At 39.3% G+C, this 23,521-nt stretch overlaps 1 protein-coding gene across 1 annotated transcript; it reads right to left on the bottom strand.

The window, feature by feature from the left end:
• Positions 1–369: 369 nt before the first annotated feature.
• Positions 370–23,443, bottom strand: LOC144660326 (uncharacterized). Its single transcript, XM_078520937.1, is given in 14 exon segments — positions 370–1,371; positions 4,219–4,324; positions 4,941–9,394; positions 9,835–10,708; positions 11,076–11,227; positions 11,922–11,990; positions 12,739–12,961; positions 13,598–13,841; positions 15,692–15,807; positions 16,171–16,245; positions 17,884–18,003; positions 20,322–20,711; positions 20,713–20,740; positions 23,400–23,443. Coding segments are annotated over 14 exon segments (6,927 nt in total). The 5' UTR covers positions 23,429–23,443; the 3' UTR covers positions 370–1,324.
• Positions 23,444–23,521: the final 78 nt, after the last annotated feature.

Genomic DNA, 23,521 nt, shown 5'->3' with positions numbered 1-23,521 from the left:
TGTGTAAAAGAATGTTAAACGGAATGCTAAAAGTGTATAAATTAATGTTTGTTTAAAAGAATGTTATATTGTCCTGGCAGAGGGCACGAATTGTTGTCGGCCTCGACCGTTTTTGCCGTGTGCCACGATTCAAGTGTCTTTCTAATGCGATTGTTTCCCTTGTCAATTATCTCCGCGTTTTCAAAGTCGATGGCGTGATCAAGAGTCCAGGCATGTTTTGCTACATTGGAGCCTTTAGCGCATTGTTTAGTATTCCTGATATGTTCTTTTCGCCGTGTGCTAAACGATAATTTTTAAAACATTTTTACCAGAGAACGCTTTTTATCTTCTTACAATGAATCCTGGTATCGGATCTTCAATATTTCAATGATTTGTATTTACATTTGTCATTTGCTACAACAATTTTGATTTCTTTACACCCATCAATTAATTGATAAACTTGAAAATTACTTACTACCCCCAAATAAACTTGAAAGTAATTGTGTTTTATCAAAGGCCATGCATGGCAAAAACCATCTTAGCAACCGCACCCCAACCATGAAGTCGACGTAATAATAACAAATAAGGATCATCTATCTAAGAGGTTACCGTGCAAGATTATAAAACACATTTCGAGTGATACACCTTTCCAAGAGCTGAAATACTGTAACAAAATATTTATTGCTTGGAAATGTTCCCTCGCAGAAAAAAAAAATTCTCCGTCTCCTCTCCATGAATGGGAGACGGAACCTTAAAAGGCTGCAATGTTGCAACATAATTGGCATATAAGCTGAACCTCATGTGGCTTTCTACACCGGACCACCTTTGCTATCAAAGGAACGCCACAACCGTACTCTATACTTGAAATGTCAGCTACATTTAACAAATTCTACAATATAACCCACGCCCACAATTTTAATGTTTTACGCATAGTATTAATACACATGTACCAAAAGCAGCTGTTTTGAAAAAAAAAACTTAATTCGAGCAAAATATATTCTTTCTTCCGCTATCCGGAATTTAAAGTGATTTTTTACATAAAACTTCTTTGTTTAGAAGTATACTAACTATTTCGGCACCGTTTCGTCTTAAAGGACAGGGCATCAACTTCTCGACAACAACAACAAAAGCTTTGAGCTTTCAACCAATGCTATGATTCACATACCGATTCTCCCTTTTATTTAAGGAAGTAAGGAAGATGCCCTTTTGCATTACTGGCTGCTTTTTCGACCGCATTCTATAAGCGAAATGGAACTGTTTAGCTTATTTTATAAACTAACACACTGTGTTGATTTCTTGACATGCTTTCCTGATGTGAACGATACAGTAGAAAGTGTGATACTTTTCAGATCCACTGTGTATGTTCAAGATCCAAAACGCCTTCCTTAACACCTGCAACGAATCAACACAAAATACTGATTAAAAACAGGTGTCAAAAACCCAAGTCACAAACCAAGAAAATGTGAGCTTTGAAACTGTTCCAGAGTGTTAGGTCTGGTTTCTACATGGACGCAAGTTATTTTTCCTAGACGTCTCTCTTAAGTCGACCATTCCCCCTTCCCCTTCATTCTTCATTCTCAGTTTCCTTCCTTGCCTCCTTCTTGTTTCCTATTGCCCCCCCACCCCACCACGCACGCACACACACCGCCCTCCTGTCAGAAGCTCCCTTTTGATTGAAGCGTTGTGTAAAAGGCGAGAAAGACAGTATCCACAGTTAACTGTAAGTGTATTTTCTAAGCTTTCACGCGTGTCCCAGAAGCTGATTGTAGAAAGATGGGACGGCGTGTGTTAAGACTGATAGGACACAACGAAAAAGACGTTCATCAGTAAGCGAGTTAGTTACTTGCTGAAGAAAATCGTTATCAAAGTAAAGAAGTAAACCTCGCAGTGAAATTGCAAAGAAAGAAGCCTGGAAAAATTCAGGGCTTCAACGGGATTTGAACCCATGACCTCCGCGATACTGGTGCAATGCTCTACTAACTGAGCTATGAAGCCACACATTGGGAACAAGGTCAATTGTAAGTTCTTATTTCCCGTGAAAGGATAGAATGACGTGTAGTTTATGAATTATTTCATATACTACACGTCAAAATCGTTATCATTGATAAATTAGTTGATCATAACTCTATGGAAAAAAGGTTATGATAAGAATGTAAATCAAAGGAAACTCCACAATAATGCATGGATTACTCTGAAAGACAAATACAAAAGACAAACAAAGAAAAAAATTGTCACAAGGATGGTTACGATGTGGAAGTCAGTGCATATTATCGGGCAATATTTCAGTGCGTACTTAAGTTATTGTTTAGTTTTGTTAAGAATTAACCGTTATTAAGTTAGTCTTTTTACTACTTATAACAAATACGAGAAAACGCGTTTAGTAGAGAAATTACGTTAATAAGTATGTTTAAATTAGGCGTGGTTAAACTTGTTAAATTGGTTAGAATCTCTCACATATGTTATTAAAAGCACCAAAGAGCTGTAAGTTTCTTGATATACTGGTGGTGGCAATCCCTCGAATGAATAAGATATCTACTTGGATATAAAGTTAAATTAAAATGAGTCAGTGGAAAAATGGATACACGAGGAAAGTAAAAGATTTTTTCACTTCAAGGAATTGGCTCATCAAAGAGTCTGCCAGAAAAAAAAAAACTTTATCATGCATGCACTTACATCATGAGATTCAAGGACATTTTCCTTCAGTCTCCTGGCAAATAAAACAGATTTCCTGAATTCTTACTAAACACACTTAAAAACAGCCGATCAAACGGCTCCTAAGTGATACAAGTTTACATTACTTAAAGCTTACAACTTAAAACATAAACAGAGCAGTTTTCAAGTGACTTAAATTGTTCCCGCTCTTTCCACTGGTTACGTAAGAGAGTTTTTTCCCGCGCTTTCCACTGGTTACGTACGGGACTTTTACAGCTCTTTGCACTGGTTACCTACGATACTTTCGCGCCCTTTGCACTGGTTACGTAAGATACTTTCCGCGCTTCGTTTTGGTTACCAATGAGACTTTCCCACGCTTTGCACTATTCAAGAACACGACTTTTCCCGCGCTTTGCACTGGTTACCTACGAGTCTTTCCCGCACTTTGCACTGTTTAAGAACACAGGTTTTCCCGCGCTTCGCACGGGTAACGTACGCGATTTCTCCCGCGCTTTGCATTGGTTACATACGCAACACTTCCCGCGCTTGCCACTGGCTGCACCCTTCTTCCTCGAGAGTGTTACGTACGAGACTTTTTCAGCTCTTTGCACTGGTTACCTACGAGTCTTTCCCGCACTTTGTACTGTTTAAGAACACAGTTTTTTCGCACGGGTAACGTACGCGATTTCTCCCGCGCTTTGCATTGGTTACATACGCAACACTTCCCGCGCTTGCCACTGGCTGCACCCTTCTTCCTCGAGTTCTGATAAGCTTGTAACAATTTTTACCGCCAAAGTGTTTTGCTTTCTTATTACTTTGGTTAAGTCAAATGAAAACCGCTCTGTTAACTTATTTTACGTCAGATACAGATCTGTACAACACTTAGGCCCCGTCAACACTGACCCGGGTAAATTCGAAAACGGAGAAATTTGAAAACGCCGGGTAAAATGTTTTCCGTCCACATTAACCCGGGTAAATTTGAAAACGATACCCACTTTGGAGAGCGTTTTTGAAAAGCTCCGTTTTCGGTGACCAAAAACGCCGTTTCAGTGTGGACGGTTGGCCTATCCGTGTAAAAAAAGATGCGTTTTCAAATTTACCCGGTCAGTGTGGACGGGGCCTTAGTGAACAATACTTAGTGAGTTTCTCTTACATCTTTTTATTATACACTGTACTTCTAATGGTATTTAGTGCGTAGTTATATTTAAAAACAACAAACAGTTCGTCTTTGTACAATTATCTTCCATGCAAATTAAGTTAGAGAAGTTCTTTCTATATGCACGGTATAACCCAATATATACAATAGGCCATTTTACAGTTGTCTTCTGAGCGACCTGGCCTCTGAATGACAGCGAGGCTGGAGGTGACCTTGCATTGATACAAACTTCTTTGCTTTTCTCATGTAAATGCAAGATAGTTAGCATCACAACAACTTGATTTACACAACAAATACAGTGAGGTCTGTATCAAAACAAAGTAACCTCCAGTCTCGCTACTATTCAAAGGCCAGGTCACTGAGCGGACAACTGTAAAATGGTCTATAGTGCAACAAAATTATAATCTGCAACTAAAGGCTGGAATTGTTACCTTCCGCCTCTCTCTTTTTCTTCTCCCTCAATGCTTTCATGGCTGCAACAACTCCTTGAGGTACCACAGTAGTGTCTCTCTGAACCTCCTCCACGATGAAATTAAACTGGAAACAACAAAACATATTTTTCCATTAGTGCGTGGAGCGAGCGAGTGTGTGCGTGTGTGTAAAAAGCGTGAACATGTGTCAGGGTTTGTACTCTTTTGAGTATTTAAAATTCAATGACTTTCCATGACCTTTTCCAAAACTTTTCAATTCAGAGTTTTCCATGACCTAAATTTGACTATTTTCTTGGAATTTTTCAAAAAATTATCTTAATATTGGATACGTTTTACCCTTTTCTCCACAAAAAATAACCTACCTAATTTAGTTTGTACAATCAGTATCATTTTCCATAACTTCCCAGGCCTTGAAAATGAAATTCTAAAATTCCATAACTTTCCAGGTTCGATGACCTGTGCTAAATCTGTGTGTGAGTGGTGCGTGTGCGCGTGCGTGTGCGCGTGAATGGGTGATCAAATTTTGAAGCAGAAATGTAACTTTAGTTTCGTTTTTGTGGGGAAAGGAAAGAAGAAGGGGGCAGGTACGGGACCGGTTTTCTTGCCTTTCGGCTTCAAATTTGAACTCCAAAACCTCAAAATGACGAAAAAATTACCCAGACTGCCTATTCCTTGTATAACATATAAGTAACAATCTATAAGATGTTCAAGAGGGTTCTTACATTGCCATCCTTGCTTGTGGTTGTCTTGACGGGTTGTTTGCCATCAGCTCCCTCGATAACGTAAGTTGGAAGAGAATGCCTCTTGGCGGGGTCCTGCTGTTCCGTCTTAGTTCTCATCACCACAGCTGGGAGAGGCTTACTCTCTGCTACTGCTGGCTTCACTTGGGGTTGCGGTTTAGCTGCGGGTTGAGTCGACGGCACGTCCGGCTTGCTGCTACTGTGGTCAGCCGTATGCTGTTTTAAAGCGAGTTTCCAAGACGGACCTTTCGGAGGGACTGTAGCAGTCTTTTTATTATCAGCCACAGGAGTGTTACTTTGAGACTTTTCATCGGCAGACAGAATCTGGAATTTGGAGCCACTTACAAAGGCTGACTGAGGCCTGCTACGCGTGACTTTGTTCTGGGGCCGTGTTTGGTCACGCAATATCTGGTCACGTAATGCAGCAGCATTAGCCGATTGCTTAGAGAAATTATGAGAGCCGCTATCAGTTTTGTCGGTAGGAGCTTTTAAAGCGCCTTGAGATGTGGGAGACTTGTCAGAGTAGATTATTTCATATTTTGTCTTGCCAGGATCTGTTTCCTTCGTTAGGGGATTACTTAATGTCCTCTCCACCTTCGAGCTCGAGTCAGCCTTCAAGGGTTGGTGACTGGAAGATTGTTCATCTCTGGGTAGTAACGAAACCGCAGGAGCTGCAGATTTACCTGCTGTAATAACTGAAGGCTTTGCTATGACTGACGGAGCTGGAATTGAAGGCTTCACAACTTCTCTGTCCGTGCTGTTGTCCACTTTGGAGCTCGGGTCAGCCTTCACCGGTTGATGACTGGAAGGTTCTTCATTCCTGGGTAGTAACGAAACCGCAGGAGCTGCAGATTTACCTGCTGTAATCCCTGAAGGCTTTGCGAAGACTGACGGAGCTGGATTTGAAGGCGTCACAACTTCTTTGTGCGTGCTGTTGTCGGGTTGCTTTGCTCCAAACGTTCCTGACACTGGAGCTTCGCTATGAACTGAAGCGGTCGAGTTTACATCTCTTGCTGATGAAGCAGAGGGTTTTGGAGCTGTGGGCGGCGCATTAAAGGACTTGACTTGGAAATCAACTGGTCGCACGCCTTTCTTTCCCTGTGCATCAAAAGAAACCGGTTTAAATGCTGAAGACCACGTCCTGGGTCCTTGCTTTGTCCCTGTCTCTGGTCCCACCCAGCTCTTTGGCCTCTCCACAGCAGCAGCAGTAGCTGAGGTTCTCCTCAGCAACAGATTCGGTGGCTTCGGAGGAACCTCTGCTTTTGATTCAGCATCGTTCGCTTTCTCTGCTGCTTTGGCTGCTGACGAAATGAAACTTAAATCAGCTGCAAGGTCGGAGTAGCGGCGGAGCGGCGGAACAGTGAAGGGTGGGGGCTTAGGCATATCCACGGTCTCTGTTGTGGTCAGTTCAACAGGAGATGACGCCGGTGAAGGCGAGGAAATACCACTGGACTCAGACGAAGTGGATGCTCTTGAATCTGATTTTACTGTTGTGTTTTTCTCGGGAGCAGCATCACTCTTTCTTGAATCTACTTCTGCCGATTTGCTTTTCTCTTGAACATCGCTCTTAAATTCTCTGAGAATTCCCGCTGGCATACTTAGCGGACGCTGAAGTTTTAAAGAAACGTTAGGGGGTCTATGTGCTGTACGTGGCTTTACAGGTTCACTAGCTGTTTGTATAAAGTTAGTAACAGCAGGCTTCGATTCCTTTTGTTCAACAGATGCTGCAGTCTTGTCTACTGAGGTGTTAAACGAGCTTGGCCCAGACGGTTTACTGTCAGGTGAAGATGGGTTCTTTTGCTTCTCAAGGGTCGCAAACCCAGAATCAGTTGATCGAGCACTGTCCAGTGCTACAGGGGAAGGCAAACTGGACGCGCGCGGTGAAACAGCTGGGGGTGAAGAAGAAGGAGGACGAGGTGGTTCAGGAGATCGTCTTAAAGATGACAAATCCAAACTCAGCTCTGGATTGGCCTCTACATGTGACGTAGAACTCTCCGGTTGAAACTGTTGTGATTCCTTGTGCTGTACTCGTGCAACCTCTTTGGAAGGTGTTTCTTCAGTATCCATCTTCAGCAGCGCTTCAAACTGCTCATAACTTGAAAACTCAACTTGTTTTGTTGCAGCCACGATCACATCTTCCGAGAAGGGGTCTTTCGTTTGGATCGCAGGTTTTTCTTCCTTGTATACCGCAGGAGCTGTCTTGGCGTGCAGTTTATTCAAGTCACTTGAAGACGTCACAGGCTCGTTATCAAGCTCCTGCAGCCTAGCTTCTAAATCCTTCAGCTTGTCGTCTGCGCCGGAAGTAGGTTTTGTTTCTGGAGTAACAGGGGCTTCTGCAACAATATCCTCTTTTCCTACATTGATAATTGCTATAACTGTCTCCTGAACAGGCGCATCAGTACCAGTTGGTGCTTCTAAAGAAATTACCTTATCATAAGTTTTCTTGAAAGAGCCGTCTGGAAGATCTTGCTGTTCCTCTTGTGGTATTTTCATACACAGTTCTGGTTTAGGTTTTGCCTGTGGAGTTACAACTTCATCAACTGGTTGCATATTACACTTTTCTGATATTTCTGGTTGGACTTGTTCCGGTTTTGCAGGTTGAATCTCTGGCTCAGGTCTTACTGCAGTCGGATTAAATGACGAAGGTCCAACTTGTTGAACATCAACCTTAACTTCCACTTCTTTGACAATTGTAACTGGCTTGACGTTTGTTTCTGGTTTTTCAGGTTTAACTTGCAAATCCGGTTTTGCAGGTTTAACCTGTGGTATGGGTTTAGCAGCTTCTGTGGATGGATTAAACGAGAAAACTGGCGGTTGAACGTATGCTTCAACTTTAACCTCTGCTTCTTGGACAAGCGGAACTGGTTTAACTGAAGTTTCTGGTTTTTCAGGTTTGACCTGTTGTTTCGGTTTTGCAACTTCAACTTGTGGTTGCGGCGCTGCAACTTCCGAGGGTCTAGGCTGCTGGATATCAACGTTAACCTCTGCCTCTTTGATGACCGTGACTGATTTAGCTATTGTGTCTGGCTTTTCAGGTTTGACTTGTTGTTCCACTCTTGCAGGTGCAGGTTCATATCTTACAGGTGGATTAAATGACGAGGGTGGAAGTGGTTCAACTTTAACTTCCGCTTCTCTGACAACCGCCACTGGCTTAGCTTTGGCTTCTGGTTTTGCAGGTTTAACTTGAAGATCCGGTTTTGCAGGTTTAACATGTGGTTCCGGTCTTACAGCTTGTGTAGATGGAGTAAACGACGGTGGTGCATACTGTTGGACATCAACTTCTGCCTCAACCTTAACTTCTGTTTCCATGACAACCGGCTTAGCATTGGTTTCCGATTTAACCGGTTTTGCAGTTGTGTCCACAACATGTTGCGATCTTGTTTGTTCGTTGTTCTTGGAGTTCTGACTCATAACGATGACGTTATTGGTTCCAATTTCGTTTGATTTAGTTATGTCTTCCTTTTGCAGTGAAACAGATTCCTTGTTCTGGTCACTGGATGAATTATGTTGTAATTCCACACTTGGCTTCGCTTCTACTCTTGGTACTTCACTGACCACAGCTTTTGCGTTGACTTTAGGATTTCCTGGTATAATATTCTGTTTGATGTTCAGTTCTGGCCTTGTGGGGTTATCTACTCTCCATGTCTCAACTTCACGAGGCACTGGATTAGAAAACACTTTAGTAGCAATCGTTGTTTCAGTGGGGTTTCCACTCACAGGAGGTGTTTCCTCAATATTTATCCTTGTAATCATCGCGTCACTCTCTGTATCCTCAGATGGTTTTTCCAGCGGTATTGCAGCATTGACAGGCGCTTGAGGCTCGTTCATCCATGGAAACAAATTTTCGCTGATGTTGAGTTTTTTCCGAGGCTGTTCTTTCTCAGGCTCCTCCTCTATCTTGCCATCTTCCGAATTAAAAAACCCAACAGGGGGTGCCACGGTAGCGTTAGCAAACTGACAGGGAGGGGTGAGTGGACGCGTTTCAAAATCCGCCGGTGGTGGAATGGCACTAATGACATCTAAACTGGACCCAGTATCAGGATCCTCCCAGCGTCCCTCTGGGACATCATGCGACGGGTCCGCAGGAGGAGTTACAATAAGGTGCTCAGGGCTCTGATCGAATCCTGAATCATGATCCTTTTCTTTGACCTCTTGGCTTGTTTGTATCGTCTGTGTTTCTAACAAAGGAGGTGGAATGTCAGTTAAGCCTGAAGACTCGGGTTCAGAATAAAGTGGAGGCGGTGGAACAAGAGGGAAGGAATCTTTTTCAGCAGGAATGGAACCTTGTTCAAGAACAGTCTCAAGGGAAGGTTCTTGTCTTGACTTGATCACAGTTTGAGCCTGCGAGTCACTAACACCACGACCAGCATACATTCCAATGTTCTGCATGCCTACATAGCCGTTAACTGTTACAGGGAAGTCATCACTCCCAGATCCTGAAAAACAAAACAAAAGAAGTTCTTTATATCACGGCAACATTACAATTCCAAGCATACTTTATTATGAATCTGTGGAAGCGCTTAAATGATACCTTCACACGAATCGCCGCCGCATCGAGCACTCTACTAACAATATATACATCAAGTATTTAGGTTTTAGGACTCAGGACGATGATCACCAATGGGGAAATCTTTTATCCCAATTAGTATCGGAATAAATTGATGAAAACCTTTTTTTGTGCGCTAGACTCATCCCACGCCCAAAAGACGTCTGAGATTAAACCCAAACGTTCCACATGAATTTTCGGGTAAAATCTCAGACATTTCTAGAGGCGGAGAAGAATTGAGGGCGCAGAGACGCCTGTTTACTTCCAATAATTATAACCGCGTAACAATCTCACTTAGTGGAGTTTTCAACTTAACCTCACAATCTTCACCTTCTAGTATGTCTGCTTCAAAATCCGTCAATGGTCCGACGGGGGTCTCACACTCATCTAGCGGGGGAGGCAAGTCGTCCGGTGGGGGAGGGGGTATAAAGATGGGTATACCCCTCAAATCACTCATGCCATCCTCGTCAAACACCTCCTCTAGGCTATCAGAGTGAGGACGCGTGTCTAGATCCAGTGACAATGCAGCACGATCAACACTTGTGGCTTCCGTATCCTGCTTAAACTGAACGCTAATTTCCTTCTCTCTTCCAGTTCCATTTACGTCTTTATTCTCCACAGATCCCTGCTTAGGAACCCTTGGCGCAGGTTGTGGGGGTGGGGGACGGTTGGGCCGCGGGGGAGCAGGTCTTTTCTTCTGACTCGGCTTTAATTTAACCTCGCTTGCAGCTGGTACTTGGGACACATTTGAACCAGCCACTGGAGGAAGGCTGTTACTGTTTTTGACGGGCAATCCAGCGCCATTGACTTGTGCATCAGATTTCACCTCAGTGAATAACGCCTTGGGAGCTGCTGGACGTGGGGGAGGGGGTGGGGCTGCTCGGCGTTTTCTCTTAGTATCTGGTGTGGATGTTTTTATGTCAGGAGAATCGTCTGATTGCGATGAAGCAGTGCTCAGATTCGGAGTAGACGCAGACATCATCGCATTCTTTTTAATTGGGCTGAGACCCTGATCCCTCAGCCCTCCATTTGACAAATTACCGGGCTTTGAAGCGTAAGGTAGTGGAGGCACTGGTGGCTTTTTGATCGCAGTTGCCTCAGAGGAGTTTCTTCTCTCTGGCTTTTTGATCGTGTTTGCTTCATCCGAGTTTCTTCTCTCTGTTGTTGGAACTGAGCCATTAGACGCCGAGTGCGTGTGAGAATCCTGAGGCAAAGAAATCAAATGAAAAATAAGTAGCTTAGGAGTGATCGCAGTAATAGCAGCAAGAACAACGCAGAAAGATATGTCTGTATAAACATGGAATAACAATGTAAGGAGAAACCATTCCTAACAAAGACTATTCGAAAGAAATCTTTTTTTATGCGACTAAAACTAGAATAGACGGCCTTATGCGCCTAATGGCGCGAAGAGACTTGATGATGATGATGATGAAAACTAGAATAGGTAACGCCCGAGAGAGAAAACAGGGTAGACCTGAAAACGGCCATTGTTAGTCTTCAACGGTTCGACACCTCTTGACTCTGAAGATCACACTAGACGAACTTTACTGAAGCTGGTTTATTTTACCGACCTTCTTAGCCACGCGTCCATCGTGCTGTGGCTGATCTGCAAGTACATCTAATGACTTGCTTCTCTGCTGCCAAGACATCTTGTTTTCTTTATCTCCCTCGCTTGCTCCAGAAGAATCTGACTCCAACTCATCACCACAGCTTTTTCTGTGGTCTGCAGAAATAAATTAGAAAAAAAAACTAAACAAAGAGTTAACTTGAATGTTAGGACCGTTGATTTTCAAGGAGCATGAATGTTGAGCTTTGTCAGGAAAGATTGGAAGGAGGAAAGCTAGCTTGAGTATTAGCGATACTGCACTGACGAGGCTGGCCTGTTCCAGGCGTTCGGTTAGTTGGGAAGCGGCGCGAAGAACCCAACTAACCGAACGCCTGGAACAGGCTATGACGAGGCTGATGAAGCCACCTACACATCAGCCACTCGAGGGAAGGGTCAGGGGAGGCCATGGTCTAGAAAGTTCTTTTTGGTTTACCTCACATTACCGCAATGATCTAACTAGAGACACCGGCTGAAAAAGGTCAGACAGACAGACACAGATGAAATCATTGAATACAAACCAGTCCAAGCTTTTGTTACCCAGTATTTTTCACAACAGACTCGCAGAACAACAGAACGTGTGAAAATGTGTGAATTAAAAGGATAATTTAAGATTTACATGGTGTAATTGCTGATTGAGGCAAGGTAGTTCCTTTTGAATATGGATAGCCTCCTTTATCTTGAGTTGAAAGCTGGTAGAGGCGTGATCTAAAATATGAATGTGAAATATGAAATGTGAAATGAATGTGAAAATGTGAATGTGAATATGAAAGCAATGTTATAATTACAAGGGTATTAGTGTTAGAGTACCCACGACGGTTATGTGGGGAATTAGATGGCAAGTCATCACTCTTGATTGACGTGACGCTGTTACGCTTTAAAACTGCATCAGGGATTGAAGTAATAAGTTAGAAATTCAAGTTAAAGTGTAACTCATACACCATAAAATCATACCATAACATAGTTATGTCTCTCATAGACAACACCGCATTTTCTCAGTGAGAGAAATTCAGAAGTTTGATATGGGGTTGCTTTTCTACAAACCCCATTTATTTATTTAGTTGATTAATGCTCAAGTAACCTGTTGTTGTGTTGCAATGGGTGAAAATTTAACTTCTTTCTACGGCCCTTGTATTGTGTTAGTAGCAAAAGCATTAGCAACAGCATTAGCGTAATGTTAGTGTTAGCGTTAGCAACAGCATTAGCGCAGTCATCAATGTTAGAGTTAGTTAGTTCAATAGTGTTAATATAATTTTCTTTCGCCTATAAAACACAGAGTCTATGTTAAGTTTAAACACTTCACTGCTGTTATCATGCCACTACTCCTGCTTCTTTACAATCACATTAAAATCAAGGTTGCTAGTCATGTAAATTGTTTCCTGGTAATTGCGATGAGTACCGGTACATATCATCATGCACTCTGATTCAAACTATTCTTTCTTCTCTTTCAGGACCCAGAGTGTCTGGTGGCACATGGGGCTTCTGTGAGGGTTCTCCACTGCTGCCAGTCTTGATTCAAACTATACATTGGCTTGTTAACCTGAACCCCCCAAAAATCCCACTTTAGCTGTCACATACAGTCAATAACACCCAATATTTACTTCTCCTTCTTCAAACTTTTCAGTTCTTACCTCTTTTGTCCATTAATCTAACTTGACTGACTCCAATCTCATCAACAGTGGTGCCTGCCTCAAGGAATTCATGTTTAAAGTCTATATACTGCAGAGAGTGATGACGAGGGTTGAGGCTCTCCCGTGAACACACTCGCATAACAAGCTGCTTCATTGTCATGTCTAAAGACACACGGTAAGACTTCTTTGCCCCACTTGGTAGGATTAGTTGAAGAATTTTATTCTGTCAAGGAAAGGATATAATATTTTATTAACTCCGATACAACAACAAAGGAAGAACAGCCACTGACAATGATTCAATGATCATGAAGAATTAAGTTTGTACGACCATAGTTTCTTAATAACATCTGGGGGTGTTTTAAAAAGACTTAGAGACAACTATTTGTGAGAGTTGGGTTGAACTTAAATATGTTTTGAAACTGTAAATTCTGTTGTTACAAGTGTGGGACAAAGAAATAGTTCCGGGTATCATGACCTTCTGCACACCAATCAGACGCTCTAACCACTGAGTTACATGTAAAGGGGAAGTTTGCATCGAGCCTAGTGCCCATACCACCCAGAGCTTATCCCAGTTTCTGTAGCATTAAAAGGGGGTATTTCTATTGGATGGGATGCTGGTCCACCGCATGGTTACCCACCAGAATTATTTTGCCGGTACTCATTTTATACACATGGGTGGAGAGAGGCACTTTGAGAGTAGAGTGTCTTGCCCATGAACACAACACAGTGAGAAGAGATGCACTGTCTGATTGGGAGTCCAGCATGCTAACCATCAGGTCAGTGCATCTCCCATTCTCTCCTTCATGTACATTACTACAATTATTATTGAAAAAAATTAAGAAAAATTTGAAACAATCACCTCCTCTCCCTCTATATCAAGTAAGTTCTCCACAGAGTCATCTTCAACCTCAATACTTCCAGTACTACTGTCTGAGGTCATTGTTCTTATAATAGCAACTTCCCTGATCTTCAGGGATCCAATGGCTGTGCCAGAATCAAATGTCACTTTTCTTGTCCCTGTTCTCGGCAATGACAGCTGATGCTCGGCAGGATTGAGATTTTCCTTTTCACAAATCATATCAAACAGTTCACTCATCGTCAAACTAAGGAAAAAATATCGGCAAATTTGCATTAAGTACAAGCAAAAACTATGAAATGTGTTATAAATTGTAAAATCTTCACTATGCTTAGCTCCCTGAGTAACAATAATATTACAATTACACAGAATGATCCAGGAACAACTGAACAGGCAGTTTATTTCAAAAGGACTGGAGGGCAAATGCTAAACAGTAAAAACAAAACTGTAAAATACAGTTTAACCTCTCTACAATAGTAACCAAGGGGCCAAGTTAAGTGGTCATTGTAGCAAGGTTTTAGTAACAGTAAAAAGTATGGATTGATGCAGTTTTCAATTCAGTGAGTGTCATAAAACCAAAACCATAGTAATTACTCTGGCCAATCATAAAGGCCACAATCAATCCAGTGAACCAATCAAAACTCGAAGCAAATACATGTAGCCGACACGAAGCGCGGGAAAACGTGCGCGAGCGAGTCACGATTGGTTTTGGTTTTAGTTCTGATTGGCTGAGAAAGTGGCGCGAGATTTTTAAGCCAATCACTAAGCGTAGCAATGCAAAACCAAAGCAAACGCAATTTACTTTCGACACTCAAGTGAAAACCGCTCTAGTCGGAACAAAAAAAAACACTAAGTCGTGGAGAAGTGACAGTAAGTTGAAGTTTGACTTTATCTTACTTTTCCCTGTAGACTACGAGCATTTTCTCTTTTTACTAAATTTATTGTGCAAGAAGCAAAAAAGAGCACATTCAAATAAATTATTGGAAAAATGGTCGCAGAAAATCTGGAGGATAAACATGCATCTAGCCTCCAGATTTCGCACAGCTATTTTTCCACAAGCACTTTAACCAAAGATCTCTTCGAGATATCGACTTTTTTTTTGAAGTTAGTATGAGTAGAAGGTTTATCCTGGGCATTGTTGTTCGAACATATCATGGAAGAATTCAAACGTCTTTCAGTTCAAGCTTGGTTAAAAATGGTAAACTTTGACGTTTGCCTTTAATCGAAATAGTTGTTCCTTTCGAGTTAGAAAGATTTCTACTCGGCTTAATGCAGGGTTCCCGATAAAGGTTACGCACGACAGAGTTACCTTTTGTCTCGTCACGCAATCTTAACCCCACATTGAGAAGTTAATTTTCTTTTGGATATTACCAAAAGCCGCTTCTCCTCGCGTTATTCTTTACCTTATGGCTACACATGCCATTTCTAACGACTACATTTCCAGTAAAACAAAACTTTGCTGTTTATTTTTCTAATGGCGATGCATTAACTTCTGAATAGAAGCAAAAAGGTTTAGGATTTACTGCTTCCACCGGAAGTAATTTCGCAACAGGCTACAAAAACACTTGTAAATATCACTTAACACATTTAATGATGTTGCAATTCTAAATTTTTTTTAACTATTAGCAACGTTTTAGTGTGTGAAAGACTTGTTCCAGTACAAATTTGCGTTGTTAATCGTTTTAAACTTCGCTGCCTTCCAGCGCTGAACCCCTTACATTCTTAATTGGTTATGTGACGTAAGATTTGGGCTACTCACGTTTTTGATTGTTATATAACGTTTGTAAATTTGACAAGTCACGTTTTTTCCACAAGAACGGAAGTGCTGAAGCATAACTATAGAGTGACACTTTACAAGTCACGCGCTTTGATCACCCACAGCGGAAAGTATTCCCTTGAGAAATTAAAACGGTCCCTTGAGAGTTAACAAGAATGTGGTTCCTTCCGGTTCCAGATTTATACCCCACATAACTGCTATTCTCCTTCTTTTTGCTTGTAAATAAGCAAAAAAAGTCGAAAAAAGGGGACTGCTTGTAGTCTATAAATAATACATCATTTGTTAACAAATAACAGTTTGACAGCTGCGATGAAACTTACAGTCCAGGGACCGACATGATTGTAGATTGTTTATCTGGTAGTTTGATCATCAGTGATACTTTGGTGTATTGTATGTTACTTGATGAGTCAGGATCAGACATCTTTCTTATCATGGCCTGCAAGCAACACACAACTCAAAACATCAATTCTCCTTACTCATTTTCAAATGAGGTCAGTTCTGAGAATTTAGTGGTACATCAAGACAATATCCTCTAATTGCAGATGATTATTTCTATATTCTCATCACCTATCTCCTTGCTAATGTATTGATTTTGTAAGGAGAAATTTCATGTCAATCAGTTGTAACAAAACACAACTTGTCAATAATGAATACTACTTTACAACACAGCTTGACTTTTCTCTAATACAGCACTACAGGGTCTGATTCATGGAACAGGAGATAAAATAAGATTTCTCAAATTTAGAACTTACATGTAATAACATACTAAAAGCAGTATGAGAGTGAGTATTGTTCATACCTTCCTTTCAGGCTGCTTCATAAGTAGCGCAGTTTTGTTTAATGTGGAAGCCATTCTCTTCACTGTACTTAAGAACTGTGAAACAGCATGGAAAACAAATGGTTACATTCTAAATTTATTGTGGCGCAACAACCAAAATAGAAATGCAGAGGACAGCTAACTGCATGACCTGAAGGAAAAGGTTGCAAAATGTGAAGAAGAATTCACAATCATGAATTAAATAATGCAGCAGGAGATTTATAATTATGACAACAGTCTACTAGTCAAGCACTTGAACAGTCTGCAATCTATGTAAACATGAGCTCAAGGTTGGTAAATTGATTGTCAGATTTCTCTGAACAGTGTCTTCAACTGATGGATATCATAAAACAATGCAATGCAGGTTAGCTAATAGAAAACTATATTGTACATCTCTGTTTGGGACAGATTGAACTTCAGCTAGACCACAAAACTGGCCTAGCTCCAGAGTTAAAATGGTCCTAACAATGTGCTTCCACTCAATCATATAGCTGTTTATTTTCTTTCAAATGATAATTAAGAACGCTGATAGTTTTTAAACCTGATGTATTAAAAGCAAATTAGAAATCACTTTCTTACCAGCTTTTATTAGTGATACTAAGCATTTTTCCCTCATTCACTGTTCTTTCACTGTTATTATTATTTAATTAATCAAATGTCCGCCGAATATCAAACCTCTGAAAAATGTATTTATGACAACACATCGCAAACATCCATGTATACTTGGCTTACACTGAGTAAACTAATTAGGAACCCAGGCCAATATTTACAGAAGCTGCATTATAATAAAATAAATTCTGAAGAAATGGATGCCAAATACATGTACCCACTGTCATGACATGCCGACAAAAGACCAAACACTATTGTTTCTTTTTATGTCAGATGTGATGGAGGTAGAGAAAGAAAGGAGAGAAGGGGAGTTAAAAATTAAGCTATTACCAATGAAACTATTTTTGGTTTTAAAGCAGTCAAGTTATGCCTTGTTATTTAAAGTGGTTTATTACACAGAGGAAAAAAGAGTGTGTTGGCCAATACTTGTCACATCTTTTTACGTCAGTGCCAATCAACTTTCATACTACCTGCGTGGCTATGCAAATTACATGTATGCAAATCTATTGCTTTAGTGGCTAGTGTATGGATTAAGTGTTTTTCAATATTTTGGCAATTATTTCATTTTTGGGGGTGTCTTGGCATGGGGATAGAGAAATAACAAACTGTTGAGTGTTGTGAAATTACTGACAATGTTTTGTCGGCAAGTCAATGTGTTCTGGTTTTACCAATAGATGATTTTATACCATGATAGAAACTGAAAGATGAAAGGAAACTCAATAAAAAAGCTAAATGTAAGTTGATCAAGAGACTATTCTGAAATGTTTATTCTGTTGCTAAAAATTGGATGTATGTGAGATGACACTGCGACTGTCGTAGTAAATAAAATTAAAGTTTTTCAAATGTAGTTTTCACTTTAGCTACTGTAGGGGTCATTTTTTGACCCAAAGGTCTGAGATGGTATCTCAATTTCATCTCATAGATTGTGTTATGACTGGCAGTAAGGAGGTAAAATAATTTAAATATGTACAGTAAAACTTGTAAAATATCCAAGAGTTTGTTAACTATCAGTAGTTGATTTTGTTCCAAGAAAGGATAACAAAACAATAAATATTATTGTTTTCCTAATCTCTTTGTGACCAATACCTGTTCTGCTTGATCTTCTTTAGCAAAACGCACACCAAACATCGACATTCCATCCTGCCACTTGACGAATGTTTTGTTTCTTGCACAAGTTGTGTTAACATTCACTTGATACTCCATTATCTAGAAAAAGAAAAGATGGAATGTGCAAATAATTATTGCTTAATATACCATCCTGGATATGATAAAAATTCCAAAACAACATGTATAAAGAAAATTGGTTTTTATGCAAGTTTTGATCACAGCTGAAAAATGGAAATAGTTATATCTAAAAATCAACAATTCCGTTTAATTAAATGAACTTTCTTACTTGAAAAAATATTTATTTGCAGATGAACAATCATAAGTAAACAAACCAAGCTCTGCTTAAGGGTTAAATATTTTGTAAATTATAATCATGGAAATATAGTATCTAAAACAGTAACAAACAAATTTTTTTAATCCACATTTTCTTATTGTTAATCCCAAATTACATTGTACATTACATGTATATACACCTGCTAAATAAATATAATTTAATTAAAAAAAGTTTTAAATGTGTTGTAGTTTGCCTAATTTAGATTCATTTGTTGAGTTATTTTTTCAAAATAGCTCTTAGTCACCGCGATGTCCCGTGAATCAGTCAGTGGGTGGGTCAGTGGGTCAGTGAAGTATGTTTGTTTGTCACACCAATCAGATTTCAGGTACTATCAGAGCCAATCAAATTGCAGTTTATAAAGGCGAAGTAATCTGACGAAATTATGTGTTGCAGTGTGTCGCAGTTCGTTTTCGTTGAAAGATTAATCGGTGAGTTGTGAATTATCATGGATTTGAAACGTATTCGTAATTTGCAAATCAAATTGTGAGCTTCGATACAAAGTTCCCAACTTCGGCCCAAATTTATTAAATCCTTCTGTAGTTATGTTATCAAAAAGGGTTTTGCTACGCTAAACTGTTGGAAACAAATGTCATAAAAATAAAAAACTTCTATGTTCAGCGAGCCGTAAACATGTTGTCTCGAACAAATTAGTCTTCCCTGTCGCGTCGCGTCGCGTTGGCTTCGATTAAAATCAATTTTACATATGGGTAAACCATCCAGTTTCATCCGGTTTACAAACGCAGAAGACTTGAAATTGAAGACAGTGAAGATTATACCTCACAGAAATCGTTAAATATGTGTTTTCATACAAAAAAGTTAAAATTTGACCAAATTTCTACATGCATGAAATTTATTTATCGGCAAATCACTTGCGTGATCGCTGATGCGAAACGTTGTTTTGCACTTCAAGCTACTTTCCTTGACAAGTTCTAAAATCTTCGAGTTCAGAAATCGCCATGACTTTCGAGCAACATGTCTTGTTTCTCCTCAACTACCAAACTTGGAAAGTTCAGTTGGGCCGAAGTCGGGAAATTTGTATCGATGTTTGCAATTTGATTCGCAAACTCGCACTGTAATTGGCAACTTCATAACAAAGTTTCCAATTTCCCAACAAACCTCGCAAAGCGGGCGGCCAAAGTAAACTGAAATCAACTGTAAAACATTTCGTTCAAACATTTTATAATGAACCGGTACAAGTAACTTTACTGTTAAAAGCAACTAGGATTGATAGCAAAAACAGAATAAGAGCGTGCCATTTCGTGACAACTTGATAACTCAATTAGTTCTTGTTTGTTGAATAGAATTTACGTTGTGAATGAACGAAAATCTTTGTTGAACAGTTTTGACAGGAAACAAATACTCCAGGTGTACTGCGCTTTAAAGAACTTTTCCGAAGAGAGTGGTTTTTTTTTATTTGATTCGTTTATTACTTCGTTTATTATAGTTCTTTTCGTTCAATGTCTATATGGAGACGTGGCGTTTTCGAGAAAAACAAGAGTATCGTGTTACGTTCGTTTTAAATAACAAAGGTATCATGTTGCAAAAGTGAGAAAAACAACGGTATCATGTTACAGTATTTGGCAAAAAGCCAAAAGTATTCCGTAACAAACAAAAGTAACCCGTTACGGTTGCTACAAAGCTAGCAACAAAATAACCGCATTAAACAGAATAAGAACGTGCCATTTTGTGACATTTTGACAATTGAATTAGTTTTGTTTTTTAATTAAATGATGAAAATTTCCGTATTAAATAAAACAGTTCTGATGTATCAAAATGCATGTAAAAATTATTTTGTTTGCAAGCAAACTTTATGCAAAAAAGTGGCTCCGTGGGGCGCCATACACAAATAGCTCAACCCATGGCATAAACCATCACAACAGGACAATCACCCAGTTTCACCCCAAGCTACCCCATAAATTGAAAAAATAACTCCTGCACGCTTAGCGTGCCTATGTTTTATATAGTTAAAAGAAGAAAAACGAAAAAACATTACACTGTTTGGAAACCAAACCATGAAAATTATCACAGCACTGGCTTTTATGCACACATTTTTTAAAAGATTAAAATAAATCAAAAAACTTACCCTTCTTGACTTCTCAACTGCAATAATTCTAAATGGCTTGTTAGCATTTCCCTGGACCTGAACAAAGCAAACTGGAATAAAGCTATCCACCTCAAGCTTCCAGTCCTTTTCAGCGCCATCGTTAGTGTAAAGCATTCCATAGAACGTTGCTAAGAGATTTTCACCAGAGTGTGCAAGTGATACTTTAACATTTTTGGATTGTGATGCACCCCCCTGAACTTGTTCTTGGTCATCAAGCTTTCTAAACACCAGAGCTTGTGGTTCTTTGGCTTGGTCCTTTGACTGTTTAAGTAATGCTTTCCGATGCGCTGTACTCAATGTTCGTGGAATATCATCTTCTTGGATCTCGGCATCTACTGGATCACATTTTATGACCTTCTGGGGTGGGGGGAGGGGCTCGCGGCTTTGAAGAAAGCACCCTGTTATAAAAAAAAATATACATTTATATTAACAAGTTTGTTGAAAACATGTCAATAACAAACAAACACAGGCACACACAAAGAAACAAATAAGAAAAACAGAGAGATGGCTATCAAGCAAAATGAATGTTAGCTACTAAATGAATTTATTCAAGTTTATATCCAGCTCATGATTCTAAAGGTAAGTCCTGTGGTATTTGCATGTTTAAGCTGTACATTTTCAAAGCTATTCTGTACTTTCTACACAAATTTCATTTGACCAAAGTACATGTAGATAACATACTGGCAACTGATAAACTTCATCATGATTTTGAAATAAAGTATGAAGCATGTTCCATTACTTGACTGTCTTGCAATATATGAAATGTTGAAATACAGAAATGCTGATCATCTTTTATACTAGTGTTATGAAATAGGACTACAAACTGTACTGTCCAATTTGGCAAGTAATTCTAATTAATGATTAAGTCCAATAATATTTCCCAAATTGGGCATTACATAGCACACATTACGTGTTAATTATATTGTGCATGGAGCCATAATTATACTGTCTAATTTGGAAATAATTGGATAGTTGTTTGAGCTTGATTTTCTACATTCATGAGCAATATGGTTACCAAGCTCCATAAGTGGAATAAGATGCTTCTTTACATATTGCTTCTAGCAAGGTCAATTGATCTCAATATTTTTTAGAGCTAAAAATGCTTTAGACTTCAAGTGTTTACAATCTTGCATGTTTCTGCTTAATCGTAAATTATCCTTACTTAATACTATACCCCAGGAGCAAAAGGATCATTGCTTTATTTCTCAACAGATTATCAAGTGAATACAGTATTGTACAGTATTTGCACTGTTGCTATATAGATCATAATGATCTATATAAAGCTGTATGAAGTTGATTAACTACAGACATACTACATGTTGATGCCAGTCGTATGCATTTTCCCAGCTCTATATCTGAAAATATTGTATTCTAAGGCAAGCACTAAAACGCAGTAAAATAGAGATTTACTGTGTGGGTAAGAAAAGAAAGGAAAAACTCTTCCAACACTCTGAAAAAAAGATCTATGTTTGAAAACACTAGTGACGTAAATACAGCTGAAGACGCCCCAAAATAACATGACACCGAGGTCAAGGAGGGGTGGCGGCAAAAAATAGTTAACAACTATTCACCAAAAGTGAAGGTGGCTAGTGTTGGATTTTTACTGAATCATGCCAGCACTGTATTAATCGGCATTGCTTAATTGACCAATCTTATTTATTGTTGCTGGTTTCAAAGGAACTCTGAATGCCTGCTGAAGTGAAAAGAAGACAGTCAGACTATTTTTGCTGACTCCGATCCTCAACCCATAAAGTGTTCCCTCATTAAATAAAATTACTACTACTACTACCCCATCCGGTATTCCCTTTGTCACAATATTCAAGATGGCAGAACTACAATCAAGCATATAGAGTCATTTGATGATTTGGCCTTTTAGTCTTAACTTTTAGTCTTAAATTATTACTTCAAATTTTTTAATATATGTACAGCTGTAAATTTTGTTCAGAAATAAAATATTCCATACCTTTATACAATAGCTTTGCCATGTATTTTAAAGGCAAGAAGTAAAGGGCCCTCCTGAGAGGTGTCTGCCGTATCGTAAAACAAGTTTATACAAGACAGTCAGACAGTCTATGTGATGCCCCCCATTGGCAGTCTTATGCAGAGTGAGTCATTGTCATTTCTTTGAAAAACTAACACCCTAAATGTAATTTATTACTGCCTTGGAATTTCCTGTTAGAAATTAAATTTTTAAGTCTCCTTTTGTTCAGCCTTTAGGGCACTGCATTGTGTGCTTTGGTTTACAACAACAAAAGATTGTGTTTTATTTTAAAATTAAAGTAGCACATTTTTAAAGGCGAGAATGAATAAACACTGAACTAATTATTAAGAATTGTACATGTATATTGTTTTGATATGAGCTATATTTAAACTTCTGTAAACTGTAGGCAAGCATAACACATATTTAAGAAACCTATCCAAGCATTAAAGTTGTCTCGATGCAATATAATTTTTACCTTGCGTATAAAAAGAACTATTAATTCGAAGCTCCAAAATAAACACTGTCTACAATACATTTTTTGTGTGTTTTTCGACCGGAAATTGTGGGAAAACTTGTTGAAGGATTACTGATTTAAGAATCTCGAAAGTCTAAAAATATTAAGATTTACTTTTGCTAATTGTTCGCTATTCTTATCCGCACAGTGTGAAATTCCAAGTTTCGAAGCAACCAACAGATTTCCCACGATTAAAATGAGCTCATATACTAATCCAAAAGTAGATATTGACCTATAGCAGGAAAAGAACATGTAATGCCCTCTTAAACCATAGCACGCTTAGATGGTTAGTATATTGGTATCAAGGGATAATTTTAACTCTTCAATTGAGCCTGTATCGTCCAAATCGAATCCAATATCTTCACCGCTTGACGAGGCTTACATTAAAATTCATGGATGAAATTGTTTTGGTAGTATTTCAGTAGAATGCTATATTTAAATGCGAAATCTCTGTATACGAGGAAAATTTACGAAGCCTAAGACTTGAAACAATAACAACATGTTTTTAGTTCGGGTAATCTGAGAGCGAAATCTAGAATAAATGTAACGATTCAAAGCCTACCTTCCAGAACTTGCGGCCACAGAGTCCATGTTTAACGATTTTGAGTGCTTGTTTCGTACATATCTTCTTTTAATGATTAAATCTAATCCACCTGACAAATGAAAGAAACAACAAAATTATTT

Source organism: Oculina patagonica, chromosome 7 (genome assembly GCF_052425735.1).
Source record: "Oculina patagonica isolate OP01 chromosome 7, crgOcupat, whole genome shotgun sequence".
NCBI lineage: Eukaryota > Metazoa > Cnidaria > Anthozoa > Scleractinia > Oculinidae > Oculina > Oculina patagonica.
Note: the sequence above shows the minus strand (reverse complement) of the source record. Positions and strands in the feature narration are given on the sequence as shown.